The 17732-nt window shown below is 30.9% G+C and overlaps 1 protein-coding gene across 4 annotated transcripts; it reads right to left on the bottom strand.

Annotated features, from left to right (window-relative positions):
* Window positions 1-4812: 4812 nt before the first annotated feature.
* On the bottom strand, window positions 4813-11767 carry LOC136232442 (protein SCAR3). Of its 4 annotated transcripts, none has more exons than XM_066021618.1 (9): window positions 11298-11767; window positions 9690-9853; window positions 8711-8834; window positions 8470-8602; window positions 8204-8271; window positions 5589-8127; window positions 5382-5483; window positions 5122-5180; window positions 4813-5021 (listed from the first exon to the last, which is right to left on the bottom strand). In XM_066021618.1, the coding sequence occupies exons 1-9, from the start codon at window positions 11450-11452 to the stop codon at window positions 4952-4954; spliced, it is 3414 nt and encodes a 1137-aa protein (XP_065877690.1). In that variant the 5' UTR covers window positions 11453-11767; the 3' UTR covers window positions 4813-4951. The 4 variants fall into 4 exon arrangements, with proteins under 4 accessions (XP_065877690.1, XP_065877691.1, XP_065877688.1 ...); XM_066021619.1 differs by having other exon boundaries at window positions 5382-5480; XM_066021616.1 differs by having other exon boundaries at window positions 5122-5229; window positions 11298-11766.
* Between the last annotated feature and the right edge of the window lie 5965 nt (window positions 11768-17732).

Genomic DNA, 17732 nt, shown 5'->3' with positions numbered 1-17732 from the left:
ACATGTAAAAATATGAAAGGTTTCAATCGTGTTTGTAGGTAATAATTATAATTTTATTACCTTTATTAATTAAAGTGACTGAGTAAAAATATGAAAGAATTCTATAATAAGGTGACATGTAAAAATATGAAAGAAAATTATAATAATTTAAAATATTCATATCATTTCGTATCCTTTTTGAGTTTGCATTTCAACCTTAATCTAACCTAAAACTTAAAAATCACTCACTATATTATCAAAAATAAATAAATTAATTAACTTATTATCAATTAAGCTAAATCTGAACATTATAATTACATGTCGATTTCATGTCATATAATTAGATTGTGTGTCATTTTTCACCTCTAGCACCATAAAAGGGGTGGCCCGGTGCATTACGCGTTCCCGCTAAGCGAGGGTCCGAGGAGGGGTCCCACCACAAGGGTGTACTGGGGGCAAGCCTTCCCTTGCCAATTTTTTTTGGCAAGAGGCCGCTCCTAAGACTCGTACCCGTGACCTTCGGTCACACGACAACAACGTTTTACCGTTGCGCCAAGGCTCGCCCTCTCACCTCTAGCACCATATGGTAAAAAAAAAAAAATCAATGGTGTGATCCAAGTGGATTTGGATGGGAGAATTGGATAATTAATGCCATTTGGTGTAATTTTCTCAAATTTCAATTGACACCATCCACATGGAGAAACCGAGGCCCATTCGAGCCCGTTTCTCAAGTGAAATTCAAAACTTGGAAAAGCTTCAAATTCGACCCATGGATAAGGATTTACTTAAAACTAGTCGAAAACCCGTGCGATGCACGGGGTATGAAACTTTTATATAATTTAGATAAATAAATAAACTGACATATTTACTTTTAAATAATTTTATATCATGCTATGAAAATTTTTTATATTATGTGTATTTAAAATTAATATATATTTTTTAATGATAATTCAAATTAAATTTTAAAAATAATTGACTACTTTTTTATAGAATTTTAACTAAAGATGAATGATTTATTTATTTTTACAAAATTCAATGATTTGTACTTTTTAGAAATTTTAATACATTTTCATATTCCAAATATTCTGTGAAACAATAATAATAAAATAGCAGATTAATTAAGAAATATATATAATAAAAAACCAAAAATTGAATTAAACTATAATTAAAATTAGATATTATATTTACGATACAAAAGAATTACAATATAGGTTAAACAAAAATTGAATTAAACTACAATTAAAATTAAATATTATATCTACAATACAAAAGAATTACAATCTATATTAAAATGGAAGCAACATCAATATATTATTCTATAAACTACTTTTCTAATGTTGCATATGAAGAAACTTTATCAATTCAATATGCTACATGTAAAAAAATAAAATTCGTAAGAATTAGTCACAAATTCATCTTGATGATAATTATTTTGGTTGATGGAATTTCATGATCACCAAGTATTCGAATTCAATTATTTATTCTGCTACAATAACCCAATATATCTAATTGAATCAGTTTAAGATGATGATTTCTCCTATTTTCATCTCGTAATATCTCATCAAGACATTCAATCAATTTGTTCTTCATTCTTTCACTATATAGAATATCAGCCAGACTCGCAGATATCACTTATTTGACTTTATTAATATTTTCTAATAATTATATATTCTTGAATTTTGTAAGTAAGAGAAACAAACAAAAGAATTGAAAAAAAAATGAAAGGACGAAAAAGATAATCAGGAGAGAACCATTTTCCTCTTGGGTTTTTTTTTTGGAAATAAGAGAGAATGTCGAGACATAAGCGTATATAGAGGAGAGTGAAAATATTTTTTGCCCATTAATTAAACATTTTATTTTTTCTTAATGAAGTATTAAGTCCATAAATTAACTTTAGTTAAATAGAATTAAATCGCAATTGTAACCACTCAGTAAAAAAACGTTTTATAATTAATATGTGAAATTAATTATATTAATTAGAATCATTATGCTCAACATTTGAGAATTTGAAGAGATTCAAATAATAATATTTTCTTAATTAATATTTTTCAATAATTTGTCCTATGATCATATTTCATTTTCATCTGTTAAAAACTCTTGAAATACTAACACTTTTGTACGAACCGTAATATAATAGTTAAAAATTATATAAACCAATGTTGCAAAAGCAATTATCTCAATATCCATAATTAATGTATATTTTTAGGATTTTGAGCATCAAAATTTATTTTTATTTACCTTGATTTTGAATTCGTATCTAGCATAATCCACATTCTTCAAGAATAAACATCTTATCAAGCGTATCAGACGCTTACAATCTCCTTGTCTAGAAAATTGGGAAAAAATAACTTCTTGATAATAATAATAATATAACATAATTTATATTGAAATAAACTTCATTGTAAGTATAATATTCCAATATCTCTTTAATATTTTATTTAATATGTCTCAAACTTCAATGAACAACTATCGTGTGAAACTTTATATCTATTTGTACCAAAATGCATAAAAATAAAAAATACAATCCATATCAATTAGCTAAACTCAAACTAAAAAAAATGAGTGCATTTCAACATGTTCCGAATTAGAAAAATTAATCTAACTTCAATTAAAACTAAAAATTGAGTTCATAAAAAGCCGAAAATCTAAATTTAGTCATTTTGAAAAAGAATGCAAATATACAAAATCTTTATTTTAGTCATTTTGAAAAATAAATAAATAAAAAAGAAAACATGGATAAGGTAGCAAGTATAGAATCTGGATAATGACAGAAATGGAATTTCATCTCTGAAAGATGAAACTATAACAACAATTGTTTAATAAAAATAAAACAACAACACAATTGAGAAAGCCAAAATTGAGTTCATATAAAGCCGAAAATCTAAATTTTAGTTAAGAGTTAGCAATTGAAACGATAACACCTAACAACATATACTAAAAAAGAATACAAATTTATAAAATCTTTATTTTAGTCATTTTGAAAAAAAAAAGACAAATAAAAAAGAAAACATGGATAAGGTAGCGAGAGGTATGAAACCTGGGTAACCACAGAAATGGAATTTCATCTCTGAAAAATGAAACTATAACAACTATTGTTTAATAAAAAGAAAATAACAACACAATTGAGAACAAAAATAACTACAACATATGAAAAAAAATCGAATAATTACCTTGAGAAACATAAGAATTTCTTGTAATTTTTGACACTTTTGTGTTTTCCGGTTTTAGCTGTGCATGCATCTTCTATTTCTGTCGGATTTCTTCAATTGAATCTATCAGTTTGGAAAAAAAGACAAATAAAAAAGAAAACATGGATAAGATAGCGAGAGGTATAGAACCTGTGTAACAACAGAAATGAATCTGAAAGATGAAACTATAACAACTATTGTTTAATAAAAATAAAATAACATAATTGAGAACAAAATAACTACAATATATGAAAAAAATCGAATATTTACCTTCAGAAATATAATACTATCTATCGTGACCAATGAATATAATGGTGGAATACTATCTATCATGCTTTATATAGAAGTTTATTTGTGACTTTTGGATTTCCTTTGCTTTGTGTTTTTTCATCTTCCCGTAACTCTTGCTTTCTTTTATTATTTTAATTAATAGGCTAGTTATTATTTAATATATTATAAATATAAATTTGTTATTTTTAATTAATTAAATATTTTTAATCTGATTTTTTACTACGTTGACAACTCATCAAAAAGACCTCTAAAACACTTCTTCTCATTTCTCTCTGCTTCCGTAATTATATATAATATAGATGTCCCTTTTGCAGGATTCTTTAGTTAAAAGCGCCTCTTTTAGTTTTTTTAGCAGTATCTTTTAATAAATGTCTACATTCATTTCATTAAAGAAAATAATACAATAAAAAAAATAAAAAGAAGTTCATCATAACGTATTTTATTTCTTTTCAAAATTAAGCTGTTATTATTAACGATTTGGCATCAGAAGGAAAAGAACCATTGAAATGTTATGGACATCATGCTCGTTTGATATCATAAATTACATATTGACAATCTCAACTAGACTGGTTTTCCAAAGATTAAGGTCAGTGACGGTGGGTGTTCATGGTGGTCTCCCATTATTTATAAATGTTAAATTCTTTTTTTTTTTTTTTTTTTGAGTGTTTTTACATAAATAAAATAAAATAAAGCACCATAGATAGTTTCTATGAAATTTTCGATATTTTCCAACATAGGTGCTTAAGTCCTACTAGCTCCTCCATACCTAAGTTGTCAGAAATTAATATAAGATATATGTGTAGACATTAACTATCAGCTTGAGTTTTTAGTTAAAAATTAAAATGGTTCCATAACATAATATCAGAGCCTCTTAGGCCAAACGATCAAGGGTTACGATTGAGGATTCTATCGTGTAGTCGGCTTCCTTATCATGAGTAAGGTAGAGATAAAAACCTCTTTTTTGTCAAATAAATAATGATAATAACTCTGGTTCGATGATGCAAATTCTCCAATAGCATGTCTTCCAAAGCAAAATCATGTGGCAAAAGAAAGGTAGCTTGCTATTTCGTACAAGATACATTGTAGGAAGTGCTTGCAATGGGAGTACTTGGAGTGTGTGTTTTGGTGATCTATGATGTTGAATTGATAAATTTTTGTTGCTTTTGCAAAATAAGAAAACTTGCAAAATAATGAAATGAAGTCAACATCCCCAGAATGTCCTGTTTTCACAGTTATAAACTACATAGCTAAAGAATTTTCAATCTTTGTGTGGACTAGAATTGAATGATGAGCCTCAAAATAACTTCCCAGACGAAGAACAAAAAAGCATTATGCCCAGGCGTCGTTGCATAAATAACTTATAAGCCCCTTATCTCATAGATGAAAATTATCACTCCTACAAATTAATTACTCATATAACATAAGGAATTATTCACATATATATGATACAGCCTAACCCCCTACTAAGCGAAAATTACATGTGGATTTGCTTCTCAAAATTTCCAAAACACATCAAGTGTCACTCCATGAATCTTCATCTTCCCCATCATCACTCCCAACAGCCTGATCAAATGTTTTCTCAAACGTTAGTTACATTTTATACTCAAAACCATAAATAACAACATAATATATATAAGAATAATGCATTAGGAAAATTGATAACCTGTCGAATTGCGTTTGCTTTCTCCAAAATTGCAGTGACTTTGTTATTTGCACTAGGACCTGAAGAGAAGTTAGCCTTTGCTGTCACAGTACGTCTCAAAGTGAATGACTGGAACAAAAAAAAGAAATGAAGGACAAGTTAACTAAACAAAAGCTCCATAACTTATTTGCTTGACATCAACACAACTGCTAAAGGACTAGTTCATGCTCGATAAAGTTTCACAATTTACAGAAGTAATACAACAAACCCGAAACACTCACTTTCGTTCTAATTTGATTTAAGAAATCGTCCTTTTCATCCACCCCTTTGTCATTTGTAGGCAGATTAGCTTCTTTCTGCACGTTTAGCTTCCATTGGTCCTGCTGCCAAAAAACAAAAAGATGTTTATGACTCCCATTTTGCCAACATGTATAAGATCAAATAAGTTGAAGATAGCCTGTCATTTAATTATATTAAAGTGTATATACCTTGCCCTTCAATCTAAATGCAATCGCCTCCTCATTTACTTGTTGATAATAGGCAGTGGCTGGTTTAGGTTGCTGGCATACTGTAGATCCAGGATGATTTGGATCAGCAGCTCTTTTTTGAGTTTCGGATATCGTGTTTTGTTTGTCTTCTTCCACATAAGAGGTGGATTTCGTAACCTGCCATTGTACTGGAGGAGGAAGTGGTGGTGATGGCTTTGATTCCTTAGGACACTGAAAATCCATGAGATTCTCTTGATCAAAATAATTCTGTGATTTTCCCTGTATTGCAGGATTCACAGAATCAAAACTCGGAAGATCTAGTAAACTAGAAGACAGAGATGGATCTGCACCATTCTCAGTATATATACTTTTTAGTGCTGAGTTTACGTGAAGAATGCCACCATTGGTCATTTCCCCAGCCTGTTGAGAGTGTGAAACGCTTTCAGACGTTTTTCTGCACAAAGCATCATAGAGCTCATGGTCCTTGTTTTCAGGAGATTCACCAGACTCCCATTGCTCAGAATCCGAATCAGAACGATGACTTAGACAATCATCTGATATATAAGGAGATGATCTGCAGAAGGTATCATCATCAGAATCAGATCCTGCATCTTGAACTGAAATACCAGCCTCAGGTACCAATTGAAATGATGGGAACATATCTCTAACGATTCCATTACTATGGTTCCCATCAGGAAATTTCAGATTCAGTTTTGAAGCCTCAAAACCATCAATGGGGTGGAAAGATATTTTCATATGATCTAGTGGTGGTGAAGAAGTAAGCGAATCAAAAGAGGATTTAAGTCCAAAAGTCTCATTAAATACTTTCTCTGGAGTCACTTGGTGTGCAATGCCACTCTGCTCTAACGCACTTCTTCTAGCCTCCTCAGTTTTACCATTGGGGACAAGTGACATCTTCCTACGAAAACCATTTATAAGTAACCTATGACTAAGTCCAAACATTTGGGATGCGTTTTCATCGTTTTCCCAACTACTTTCAACTGATGCAGCTTCCACATCTACATCAAGTGGCATTGGTTTTTCTACACTGGTCTTACTCAGGCCACCGTTCACATCACTAACTCTATTACTATGCTGAAAATCACCAAACTTATCAACTTCAGCATCTTCACCCTCATAACATGAACTTGGAATGCTTTCCACGCATCCAGGCCTCCCTCCCTCTCCATTGTAGCTTCGTACATAAGTATCATTTGGAGGACCTGGTGCTTCAACTGTACTTCTTGCCAAAGGATCCTGACTTGCTGTCTTTGATACAGAAAAGTCAGGAGGCTTTGATGGTTCAAGTCCTAATAGACCCCCATTAGTCCAGAAAGAGACTGGATAAACGCTAGATAATTCAGCCTGGGAATTGTCATACTTGAAGGAACTGCTTATAGAGTTGTGATCCTCTACATTTAAAATTCCAAGACCAGAGGATGAAGGTTCATTGATAATTGATTCTACTTTTGCACTAGCAGGAGCATCCAGGGTAGTAGAACTTCCAATGACTGTAAAACCAGCGGAGGAAGGTTGACTGTTAAGAGATTCTATTTTTGAACCGTCGAAATCATATGGATTTGTAGAACTTTGAATGCCTGGCAAATTGTCTGAAATAGAAACTTCTTCAGAAATAGGAGAGTTATGCTCATGAACAAAGATTTCCGAGGGCATGTCAGGCAAGTCACATGCCATTTTGCTGTCTACAGAAATCTCAGGCAGAATATGTAATTCATGTCTTGAGGGATGATCATCTGAAACGAGTTCTGTGCCCGTGCTTATTTCATCTTCTACTTGTTCATCATCAACATTGGCAGAAAATTGCTCCAATTCATGCTTTGTTTGGAAATCCAGGTCATTTTCAGATTCTGATTCTATGGTGTTAAGAGCATCCATAAAATTGTCTGTTTCACTTTCAACTTCGTCACAATCAGGAATACCGGTGCTTGATTTATGCATATTTTCAAAATCAAATTCCAAATCCATATGATCAGGATTTTCAACGTTTGTAACGTCATCCTGAATACACCTTCCGGTGCTTGATTTATGCATATTTTCAAAATCAAATTCCAAATCCCTCTGATCAGGATTTTCAACGTTTGTAATGTCATCCTGAATACCTAGATCAGAATCTGTGATTACCATCTCTGGAACTTCACTTCCATCACAATTTAGACCCTTTGGCAGCACTATTTCTGCCTTTTCATCCCATGTATCACAAGATGAACCAGGCGCAGCATTTTGCTCTGGTGAAGAATTCTGAGGAAAATCATCAGTTGCAGTGCTGGGTTGTTCATTAGATAAAACTGAGTCAACCACATTGTTATGATGCATGAAACTTGAAGAGAATTCCTTAGATTCCCGTTCTTCAGGTTGAACAGGGGAATTTATATGGAAAGTAGATTCAACATAACCTGACCCAGTTCTTGAGTCAAAAGAACTTGAACGATATCCCACATCAGATTTTACTGCTATGTCACTTGTAGAGGTTGTATGAGAAGATGTACGTCCATTAACAATTGGAGTAGTAAACTCCATTCTGTAGTCAGATTTAATACACATGTCAATATCATCAAATTGAACAAAGCAAAACATACTTCAACCATGTACAGTACCTGCCACTTTGATTTGGCATTGATGCAGAATGCAGGAAGTCTACATTCCTCTGTGATGATTTTTTCTTCTGTCAAAATTTTCAGATGACAATCAAATCGCCAGCATCAATTAGGAGCTATTTTTGTCTAATCAACTAAGTAATTATAAACATAACCAAACTAATTTATAAATTATAATAATATATTCACCAGTAAATGGAAATAGAATCTGACAAGTTAAAAATGCTACTTATGGTGGTTGAAAATTTTGCAGCTACAAGATGTACCTTGTTTTTCCGAGCCTTCTTTTCTTTTGGTACTTTCTCAGCATCTGGTTCGCTGAAGTTGCCTGATGCTCTTCTGAAGAACGTTGGATCTGAATATCTCTTCAAACAAGATCCTGGCCCACCAGTATCAAATCTGAATGGAAAATCAACATGAGATTGGATCTACGATTAAAAATTAAGCTTCCAATTCAGTTGTGTTAGCCATTCATTCATGGCAAGAAATTGGGGAAAATGATCATACTTGTCAAGTAAGTTTAGGCGGGGAGGATCACGACATTCTTCATAGGAGTCCATAATGAATCGAGGCAAGTCATTATAGATGAAATGGTTCTGTCCATTTTGAATGCGAGCTCGCCATTCAGAACCTGCGAAGAAACTGCTTTTATAAAGAGTTGAATAACCAGAGGATCAATATAAAACTAATGGAAAATTGACATATGACAATGGCACCTAATAAATTTCTAAAAGAAGCTTGAATCATTAATTTACCAACAAGAAGATTGTAGAAGCTCATCAATCAGCAACATAAATCTACTTGACCCAGATTCAACTCACTTTCAAGTCACTTTGTAATTCAAAAAATCAAACTAGGTAGGTTATTGCAAAAAAGCATTTCATTTGAAAATTGGCAAGTTGAGAAGCTGAGGGGCAACAAATAGGATTTACACTGAAACCAAATATGGACATTTTCTTTTCTTAATGAAAAGAAAAAAGATTTACTGATGTAGAAACGGAATTTACATGTAGAAGGTGTAAAAAAAAGTAAACCAATCCATAAGAAGAAGAAAAAATTCATTCTTCTTTTGCAAGAAATGGCAGTATATGTCTTGTCCCTCCTTTATCAGGGAACTAATTACTTATGCTACTTCACATTTGATTATTTGTTCATTCTACAGTTCATTACTAGTTCCAGATAGCCATGTATCAGGAACTTGTATTGATAAATATTTAACTTTCAAATATGGATTTATGTAGCATGGGATTCCTCTATAAGCATATATGAAATGAAAGTGCTTATCTATACAATCAGCTGCCACTAAATTATCGATTTGTGATAGCTTCTGCAAAGTTACATAAGGAACAGTCAACATGAGCATACACTCAAACTTAAACAACAAAATCAGAGGATCTGGCTACTTATAATGCAAAACAAATCAGAAGAATCTATAAAACACGTTTTAGTATAGTATTGCTTTCCAGTGAGGTTACGATAGCCATACCAGCAGTGTAGGCAAAGTGTATGTGACTGGTTTGGGCCAGTACTGCCTTCTCTAGGGAAGGTAGTGCAGCTTCAATGTTTTGCACACGAACCAACAATTTATGACTTCTAGAAGCTGTCGACATTACTTGCTCCTGTAACCCATGAAAAACTTCTCCTGCAAATCTACAAGCATGTCAAGTATACTATGTTAGTAAAATTACCCTCCGAGACAACCATCACAACTAGAAAAACATTAAATATGCTCCAACTGCATTTGCTATTAAAATTATTATCCAAAAGATATGGAAAAAAACAAATATAATATCATGTTCCATTGATTATTTACATTCTATATTATATGGTAAGCACATGTGAACATGGAGAGGTTAATTCCTATGTAATAACTATTTAAATAAAAATTAAAAAATTTGAACCAAAAAAGAAAACGCTAAAAGACAAAATGCAACTTTATGGACTTACCATCTTTGTTCATGAAAATGTGCAAGAGACTGGTAGAGAAGTTTGAGTTCTTTTTTTTTTTCTTTTCTTTTTTTTTAAAAAAAACAAAGAAAGAAAAATCCATATCTCATAAGGAACAGAGTATTTGTAAATTGCAAAACAATCATTTTCACCCTGTTCTCCAAAATTATCATTCACCTTGTTCAAGCAACTCTTTGGAAGAAGAAATAGCACTCCAAAAGGTAGATTTAATTTTTTAGGTGAAATTTTAGATTAAGCAGACATTTTCCTTCAAGATTATCACCTGAACCTCTAATCAGCCAAATATTTTCAATGACATTTTATATCCAGATCCAGACCAAGGTCATGATACTCCCAAGCCCATGTATGGCCTAATTCATGTTCAACCAAAATATGCAAATATACAGAAGAAGCTTAGATATCAGCACAGCTACTGTTTGTGACACTATCTAGTTAGGTATCTCATCAAGCTCTAAAGTTTTGATTTAGATTATATGCAAGTCTCTAAACTAGGAAAAGTCCAAACTCCAACGCCATGAACAAAGACATGATAAAACCCTTACCGAAGTTTCAAAGAGCAACCAACTAGTAAATTGGCGAATAAGAGTTACAGGTTTGTAAGCTCAGTAAACCAAGGCAGCAACTACAGTTCATTTCATGATCATACTTGCTCTACCATAGCGGTAATGCATGGTTGATTGATGACCTACTAAAAAACAGATCCCACTACTTAATCAACAAATACTTACAAGAAGTACGAAATTGTATTGTTACACTCAGCTGGGATGTACTTAAGCACGGAAAGATCACAGTTAACATATAGCTAGCAACATTTTCTCTCAGTAATCACTCGTATAGTACTATTGATTAAGTGAATATAAAATGTAAAGAAGACACTTCTATTTTACTTTGCTCCCTCCATTTTCCTCAGCAACAACTGAAAATTCTAAGAATGAAAAAAAAACAAAACAAAAGCTATATTCTTCCTTCAAATATCATGAATAGAAGTAGAAACCAACTTTTTCAATTAAGTTGTATAAACATTACCTTCTTTAATCGAGCAATCCATGGAACTCAATTCATCATCAAAATTCAAATCACTTCAATTAATCAAATACAGTAGAAGAAGAAGAAGAAGAAAACATACTCAGCGAGATCGCCTAATTGACGCAAGATCCCAACGAGACCGGCAACGGCGACGCCATCCAGCACAGCCTTAGGATCTTCACGGTTAGTTTCTTTATAGAGCTGAGGCTGACCCAGACTGTACTCATTCCTGACTTCAAACCTCACAAGAGGCATTTTTTTCCTTTCTCCGTTTCCAGCAAGAAGAAGAAGAAGAAGACAGGGATATATACCATAAAAGAAAGAGCCGTGAAGCAGAGCAATAATCAATAAAATTGAATGAAATGAATGAATGAAGGAATGATAGGAAGAGGGAGAAAATGGCGTGGAGAGTAGGTAGAAAGATTGAAGCAGCTTAACTGCCGAAAGAGAAAAGAGGGAAAGAGTTTGTTTTTAGGAGCTAATGTGAGAAAGGCATGATGAGCTCACAACAGAAGACGATGGAGGTAGAGAGAGACATTGCCAACTCTGCAAGCCATTCCTCCATTGGAAAATCATTGTTTCTACAGTGTTAGTATCTTTGAAATGACTGATATGCCCTTGATTTTTGAGTTAATGACTTCTTTGTCCTCTGCTCCAGTGATAAGTGTGAAGTGAGGCTGGCACTTGGCAGGGACGGACAACGTGGCTTCCATTAATTTCTTGGATTTTCTATTTGTTTTTTTTTTATTTTCTTTCTTTTTAGTTCATGTAATTTAATTTGGTCTTAATTACTTTGTACATTTAAATTGTAAATAACTTACCCATAAATAAAAAGTCTCCTAAAATCACTTATCAAGGTTTACCTTAATGATTAACCGTCTCAAATTGTTTAGATATTTAGAAAAGTTTAATTGAAAGAGAGGATCTCTTAAAAAAAATCGACTGACATATAGAATAAATCTCACTGTATTGTAAGGATAACATTCGTTAACTTATATGCATCCCTTTTATTTAACGTATATGTGTAAAATATCATTATTACCTTTAAATCGTTTAAGTTTAATTATTTTTGTTCACTAACATTGAGGCAAAGATCATCTGATTCGCCTTGTGATAGTTTTATTGGTATAGATGTCCTAGATAAAATCCATTTGAGGATAGGTGTTTATTTGTTATATTTGTTCACATTTAATGTAATTGGATTGTTTAAAAGGTATTTATCTTTTATCTAGCTAACCAATAAATGAAAGGTTCATAGAATGTTTTGATGAACGAAATAAGGAATAGAAGGTTTGAAAATTAAAAAGATTATTTTATGGTCTTGAGTAGTCTTCTAGATAATAGTATATTCAATTTCATAATGAGATAATATACATAGCTTCAATATGATTGAAAATGACCATTGTGTCTATAAAAAATAGTTCTAGAAGTAGATTTGTCATGTGTTGATGATATTTTTATAAATGGAAATGACATTGGATACGTGAACCAAATTAAGTCTTAGTTAACATCAAGATTTGAAATGAAAGACATGGGTGAAATTGATTATATTCTTAGAGTTAAAATTTTAAGAAGTCGTTCAAATGAAATAATAGCATTATCTCAAGAGATATACATCAACAAGATCGAGGGGTTTAATATGCAAACTTGCAAACCCATAAGTAGCTCAATGGGCAAGAGTATGACCCTTATCAAAAAAAAATTTGTCCTAATAAGACAATAAAAATATAAGAAATGTTCCTTATGCAAGTGTCTTGGGCAATCTAATGTGCGCTTAATGGCGGAGATAAGGGGGTTTGGAAGGGACCGACTAGACAAATGAGTTACATTATGATAGAAGGAATATTGTAAGGACGGAATGTTACTATGTGTTCACATCTTCAAATTTCTATTTTCACTATCCAGGTAATTATGCATAAGCATGTAATTATGATGATACAAAATTGTAGAGATCAAAAGGATTACAGTACATATGTTATGGAATTTAGGATAAGGCATACAACTTTTAAATACATGTTAATCGAGAGGCTATATATATACTATGAGTGTATATCACTAGAGCTCTCGATAGTATGTTGGTCGTATAAACTATTTGCAAATTTGAATTAAATAAGGTAATGAATATGTTTTGTTACGTGCAAGTGAGAAATGTTAGAATTATAGTCCGGTTAGAATTGCTATCCACTTGTAACTTAAACGGATCGGATAAAATTATATTGTAATTAAGTTAAGACCGAATTTAGATAAGGTAAGATTAAAGGCATTTTGGTAAAGATCCAAATACCCTTATCCCTGCATAACATTTAATCAAACCTAATCTTTGGTAATTAGAATTTGTGGTGCAAATTATCACCTTATCCTAATGCAACTATAAAATAATGAAAAATTATCCTTTTAAACCTATAAATATAGTAAAACCTCTATATAGGAATACATTTGGGATCGGACTATTTGTATAACAATTGGGAGGTTATTACTAAATAGAGTTTGGTAATAGAGGTAACCAAGTTGGGACCGAGTTTTTTTATAACAAAATAGAGGTTATTCCTATATAGAGGTTTTACTGTAGATGTTTAAGCTACCTCTCAAAGCACACAAGAAGTCTACGAAATAAAAATGTCCTTAAAAAATTTACATTAATATCCTTAAAAATAGCATTGGATAGTTTTAGTTTTTGGTTTTTCTTTTAGTCTTTTATTATTTAATATTTCATTTAAAATTAAAAAACTGATATAAGATTCAAGAATTAATTTTTTTAAAATGGTCATCTGGACCCGCTTAGATCCGTCCAGACGGCTAAAAATCGATAAACTGATTTATACCGTGCCACTTGAAAAAATGAAGACAACATTCTAAAATTCTCCACTTGGACCGATTTTTAGAATACTGTCTGGAAAGTCCTATATGGATTGTAACTATTTTGTTGCCGATTTTATAGTTTTTTATTTTTGTTTTAGGTGTTTCTTTTATAACTTTTATTTATATCCGTGGGTTTTTTATTCTTTGTATAAATCTTATAATAACTTTAGCTTGTATTTATCTGAGATTTGATTTCCATTGTATTTTGTTTTTAAGAATGATATCTTCTTTTTCCTTAAAAAAAAATATTATATCTGCTTTTCAATAAATAAAAAGCTTACTATATCACCAGCTCCCTGAACTTGTCCATAATAGTAGATTGGCTCCCTGAACTTTGTAAGTGTCTCACCAGTTCCCTAAAAAAAAATATTATATCTGCTTTTCAATAAATAAAAGGCTTACTACATCACCAGCTCCCTGAACTTGTCCATAATAGTAGATTAGCTCCCTGAACTTTGCAAGTGTCTCACCAACTCCCTAACTTGCTTATTCTGTGACAACTAAATACAAAAAAATATAATACTAACTCGGGTTAAGGTGCAAAAATACCTTTAATATTTTGGGTCAGAAGTAATTTTACTCCTAACGTCTAAAATGATGCAATTTTACCCCTAACTTTGGAAGCCAAGAGCAATTAACATTGATAAATTGTGTTAATTTGAGAAATAATTCATCAAACTGTCTTCTCGGTCATGAATTTTGTCATCTACACTTCACACGTACGTTATTTTATCAGTAACAAATCACAAACATATGTTGGGATGTGAAAAAAAATAAAAAAAAAATATACTGACTTTTGTACGAATTGGACAAAAAAATTCAAAAAATCCACCATATTTACAAATTTACTCTTGGCTACTAACGTTAGGGGTAAAATTGCACCATTTTAGACGTTAGAGGTAAAATTACTCCTGATCCAAAACATTAGGGGTATTTTTGCACTTTTAATCCGAGTTAGTATTATAATTTTTGTATTTAGTTGTTACAGAATAAACAAGTTTAGGGAACTGGTGAGACATTTGCAAAGTTCAGGGAGCTAATAGATTTTTATGGACAAGTTTAGGGAGCTGCTGATACGAAATAAGCAAGTTTAAAGAGCTGGTAAGACATTTGCAAAGTTTAAGGAGCCAATCTATTATTATGGATAAGTTCAGGTAACTGGTGATGTATTAGGCCTAAATAAAAGGAATGGGTGAATTAGTAAGCATATAAAACGAAATTTTTTTGTTTTAGTTTAATTTATGATATGAAATCCCTTTCTAATAGATAAGATGTACCTAAAAACCTATTGATATAGATATAATCCGAATTAGGGATCACATCTAAAAAGAAGAAAGCTTGATGTAGAGGATAAATTCCACTTGTTATAGAGATAATGAAAACCCCAAGTTGTGTCAGCAAGTGGGATGTCTAATTTGCCTGTGATTAATTAAATTTCCACAAATAATAATACCCCTAATTGACATTATTATGTTGCTTAATTGGATTAAATTTGTTGTAAAATTAATTATGAAAATGATATTTTTGAAATGTAACTAAATTTAGAAATTGATGTAAGCCCACTTTGGAAACACAAACTGAAATTTCCTATTTCCATTTTTATTTATAAAATCAAAATGATAGTACTGATTTGGCTCATTAATTAATTAGTAACTGCAAATTTTGGAGTTAGGGGCTTTCCAGTCCAGCAATAATTGATGATACTTATTTTGGTAACAAATTGTACATATATTAGTATTTGCCATCACTTAAAATATTACTCGGTAAATGAAATTCACAAATAATTAAATAATTATTGCCCTTGACCAAAAGGCACGTTGTTGGAGGTAAATAATTTATTAGTCCAAAATTTTTAGTATATATTTTAAAAAATATATTATAAAGTTTATATCTTTTTTTGTTACTGTTAATTATTTGATTCTTTTATCGTTTTTTTAGAATTTTAATCAAATATATTTTAGTTTCAGAATAATCATATTACGTTATAAAATGATCATATTATTATGTTATTTTCCATCTTTTTGTTTATATTGAATATAATAGTAAAAGAATTTAAAAATAAAATAAACAAAATGATTAAACAATTAACTCTGAAAAATGATATAAACTTGGTTTCAAAAAAAATGATATAAACTTTATAATATTTTTAGAAAATAGGAAAACTAAATAATGTGTTGGCTAAAAATGAGAGGATTAATAAATTGTTTACCATAATAATAATAATAATAATAATAATAATAGGAAGTAACTAATTTCAAATTTTTGGTATTTGAAAACATTTTTATTATTTTCGTTTACTCTTTAAATCTTAAAAGGTTTGTCTTTAATGTTTTCAAAGTTAGTAATTTTGAGTCTAAATAACGGGAATCAAACTTTGATTGTTTGAAGTATAAAAGATAAATTCAATCCATATGAGTTTGATTTAGTTTTTTTTTTTCATCTATAAATGACATCATTTTAATATAAATTGAAAGAAAAAATGTATAAAATTTCATCTGTTTATTATGGTGTAATCAACATTCCTTATATTGAAGAATAGGTAAGAACTTATGCTTCAAGACTCATAAAAGTTTCATTTCACGAGTTATATTATTTGGATCCAAAATTTCTCAATTTATTGTTATTTATGTAAATATTGTTTCAAATTGAAAAAATTAAAAATTAATTTTTTATTTGTTTTTAAGGATATATATTAACTTCTCCATGTATATTAGAAAAGTAAATTTGGAATTAATAAAACAATATCAACAAAATTGTATTTTTCGGAAGGAAAACGAGAAGTAACCAAGCAACCTAGTAGTAGGGAGATGTAACAGATGTTTGGCAGGTGGTTATAATGCCGTTAAGTTTTCTAACAAAACAATAAAAAAGAATTTTGATAGTTAAGTTGACCAAATATATTGACCTACTAACAAGGAACTCCTCCATCCTTTCGACCTTTCCTTGTCCTAGGTCCCACAAACATATTTTCATAATAATAATTATTATTTTACTTGCATTTTAAGATCAGTAATTTTTTAGGGTTAAATGCGCAATCGGTCACTGAACTTACATAGTTATTTTAAAATAGTCACTCAGTTTCAATTTGTCTCAATATAATTACTTAATTTTGAGTTTTGTTTCAATTAGATCAATTCAGTGATTTCAATGGTTAAAATGGATCAAAATAACGTTATAACTAACACGTGAGCATGAGTCAACTTAGATATATGGTCAAAACGACACATGGTATCTATTTATGCGCTACCTAGTAACCACATGCCGGTTATTTTTATGAAAAAAAAACAATATATAATTTTTTTCTATTTTTATAATTTTTTTCTATTCTACTATTTATCAGCAACCGCAAACCGCTAATACCTATTGCAAACATTAATCAGAAATAAGTCAACCAAACCCAGGTGAATGGAAAAGATTCCCCAAGAGATTAAAACTCTTATAAAAAAAATACATACAGAAAAATAAGGTAAGCAGTTTTTGTCAGTAAGAGGAGTTGACTATGGAATGGATGATATATGATCTAGAATCTTAGTTGGCTTTCACTCTACCCCACGAAAAACCTTAATTTAAGTTTCTGTTCTGTTCTCACATTTATTAAATTGTTTTTATTATAGATTTTATGTGGATTATTTATTCAATATATATTTTAGTAGGAAAATACGAATGCATTCATACC

The sequence above is a fragment of the Euphorbia lathyris genome, chromosome 6 (genome assembly GCF_963576675.1).
Source record: "Euphorbia lathyris chromosome 6, ddEupLath1.1, whole genome shotgun sequence".
Taxonomy (NCBI): Eukaryota; Viridiplantae; Streptophyta; class Magnoliopsida; order Malpighiales; family Euphorbiaceae; genus Euphorbia; species Euphorbia lathyris.
This window is presented reverse-complemented; position numbering and strand designations above follow the sequence as displayed.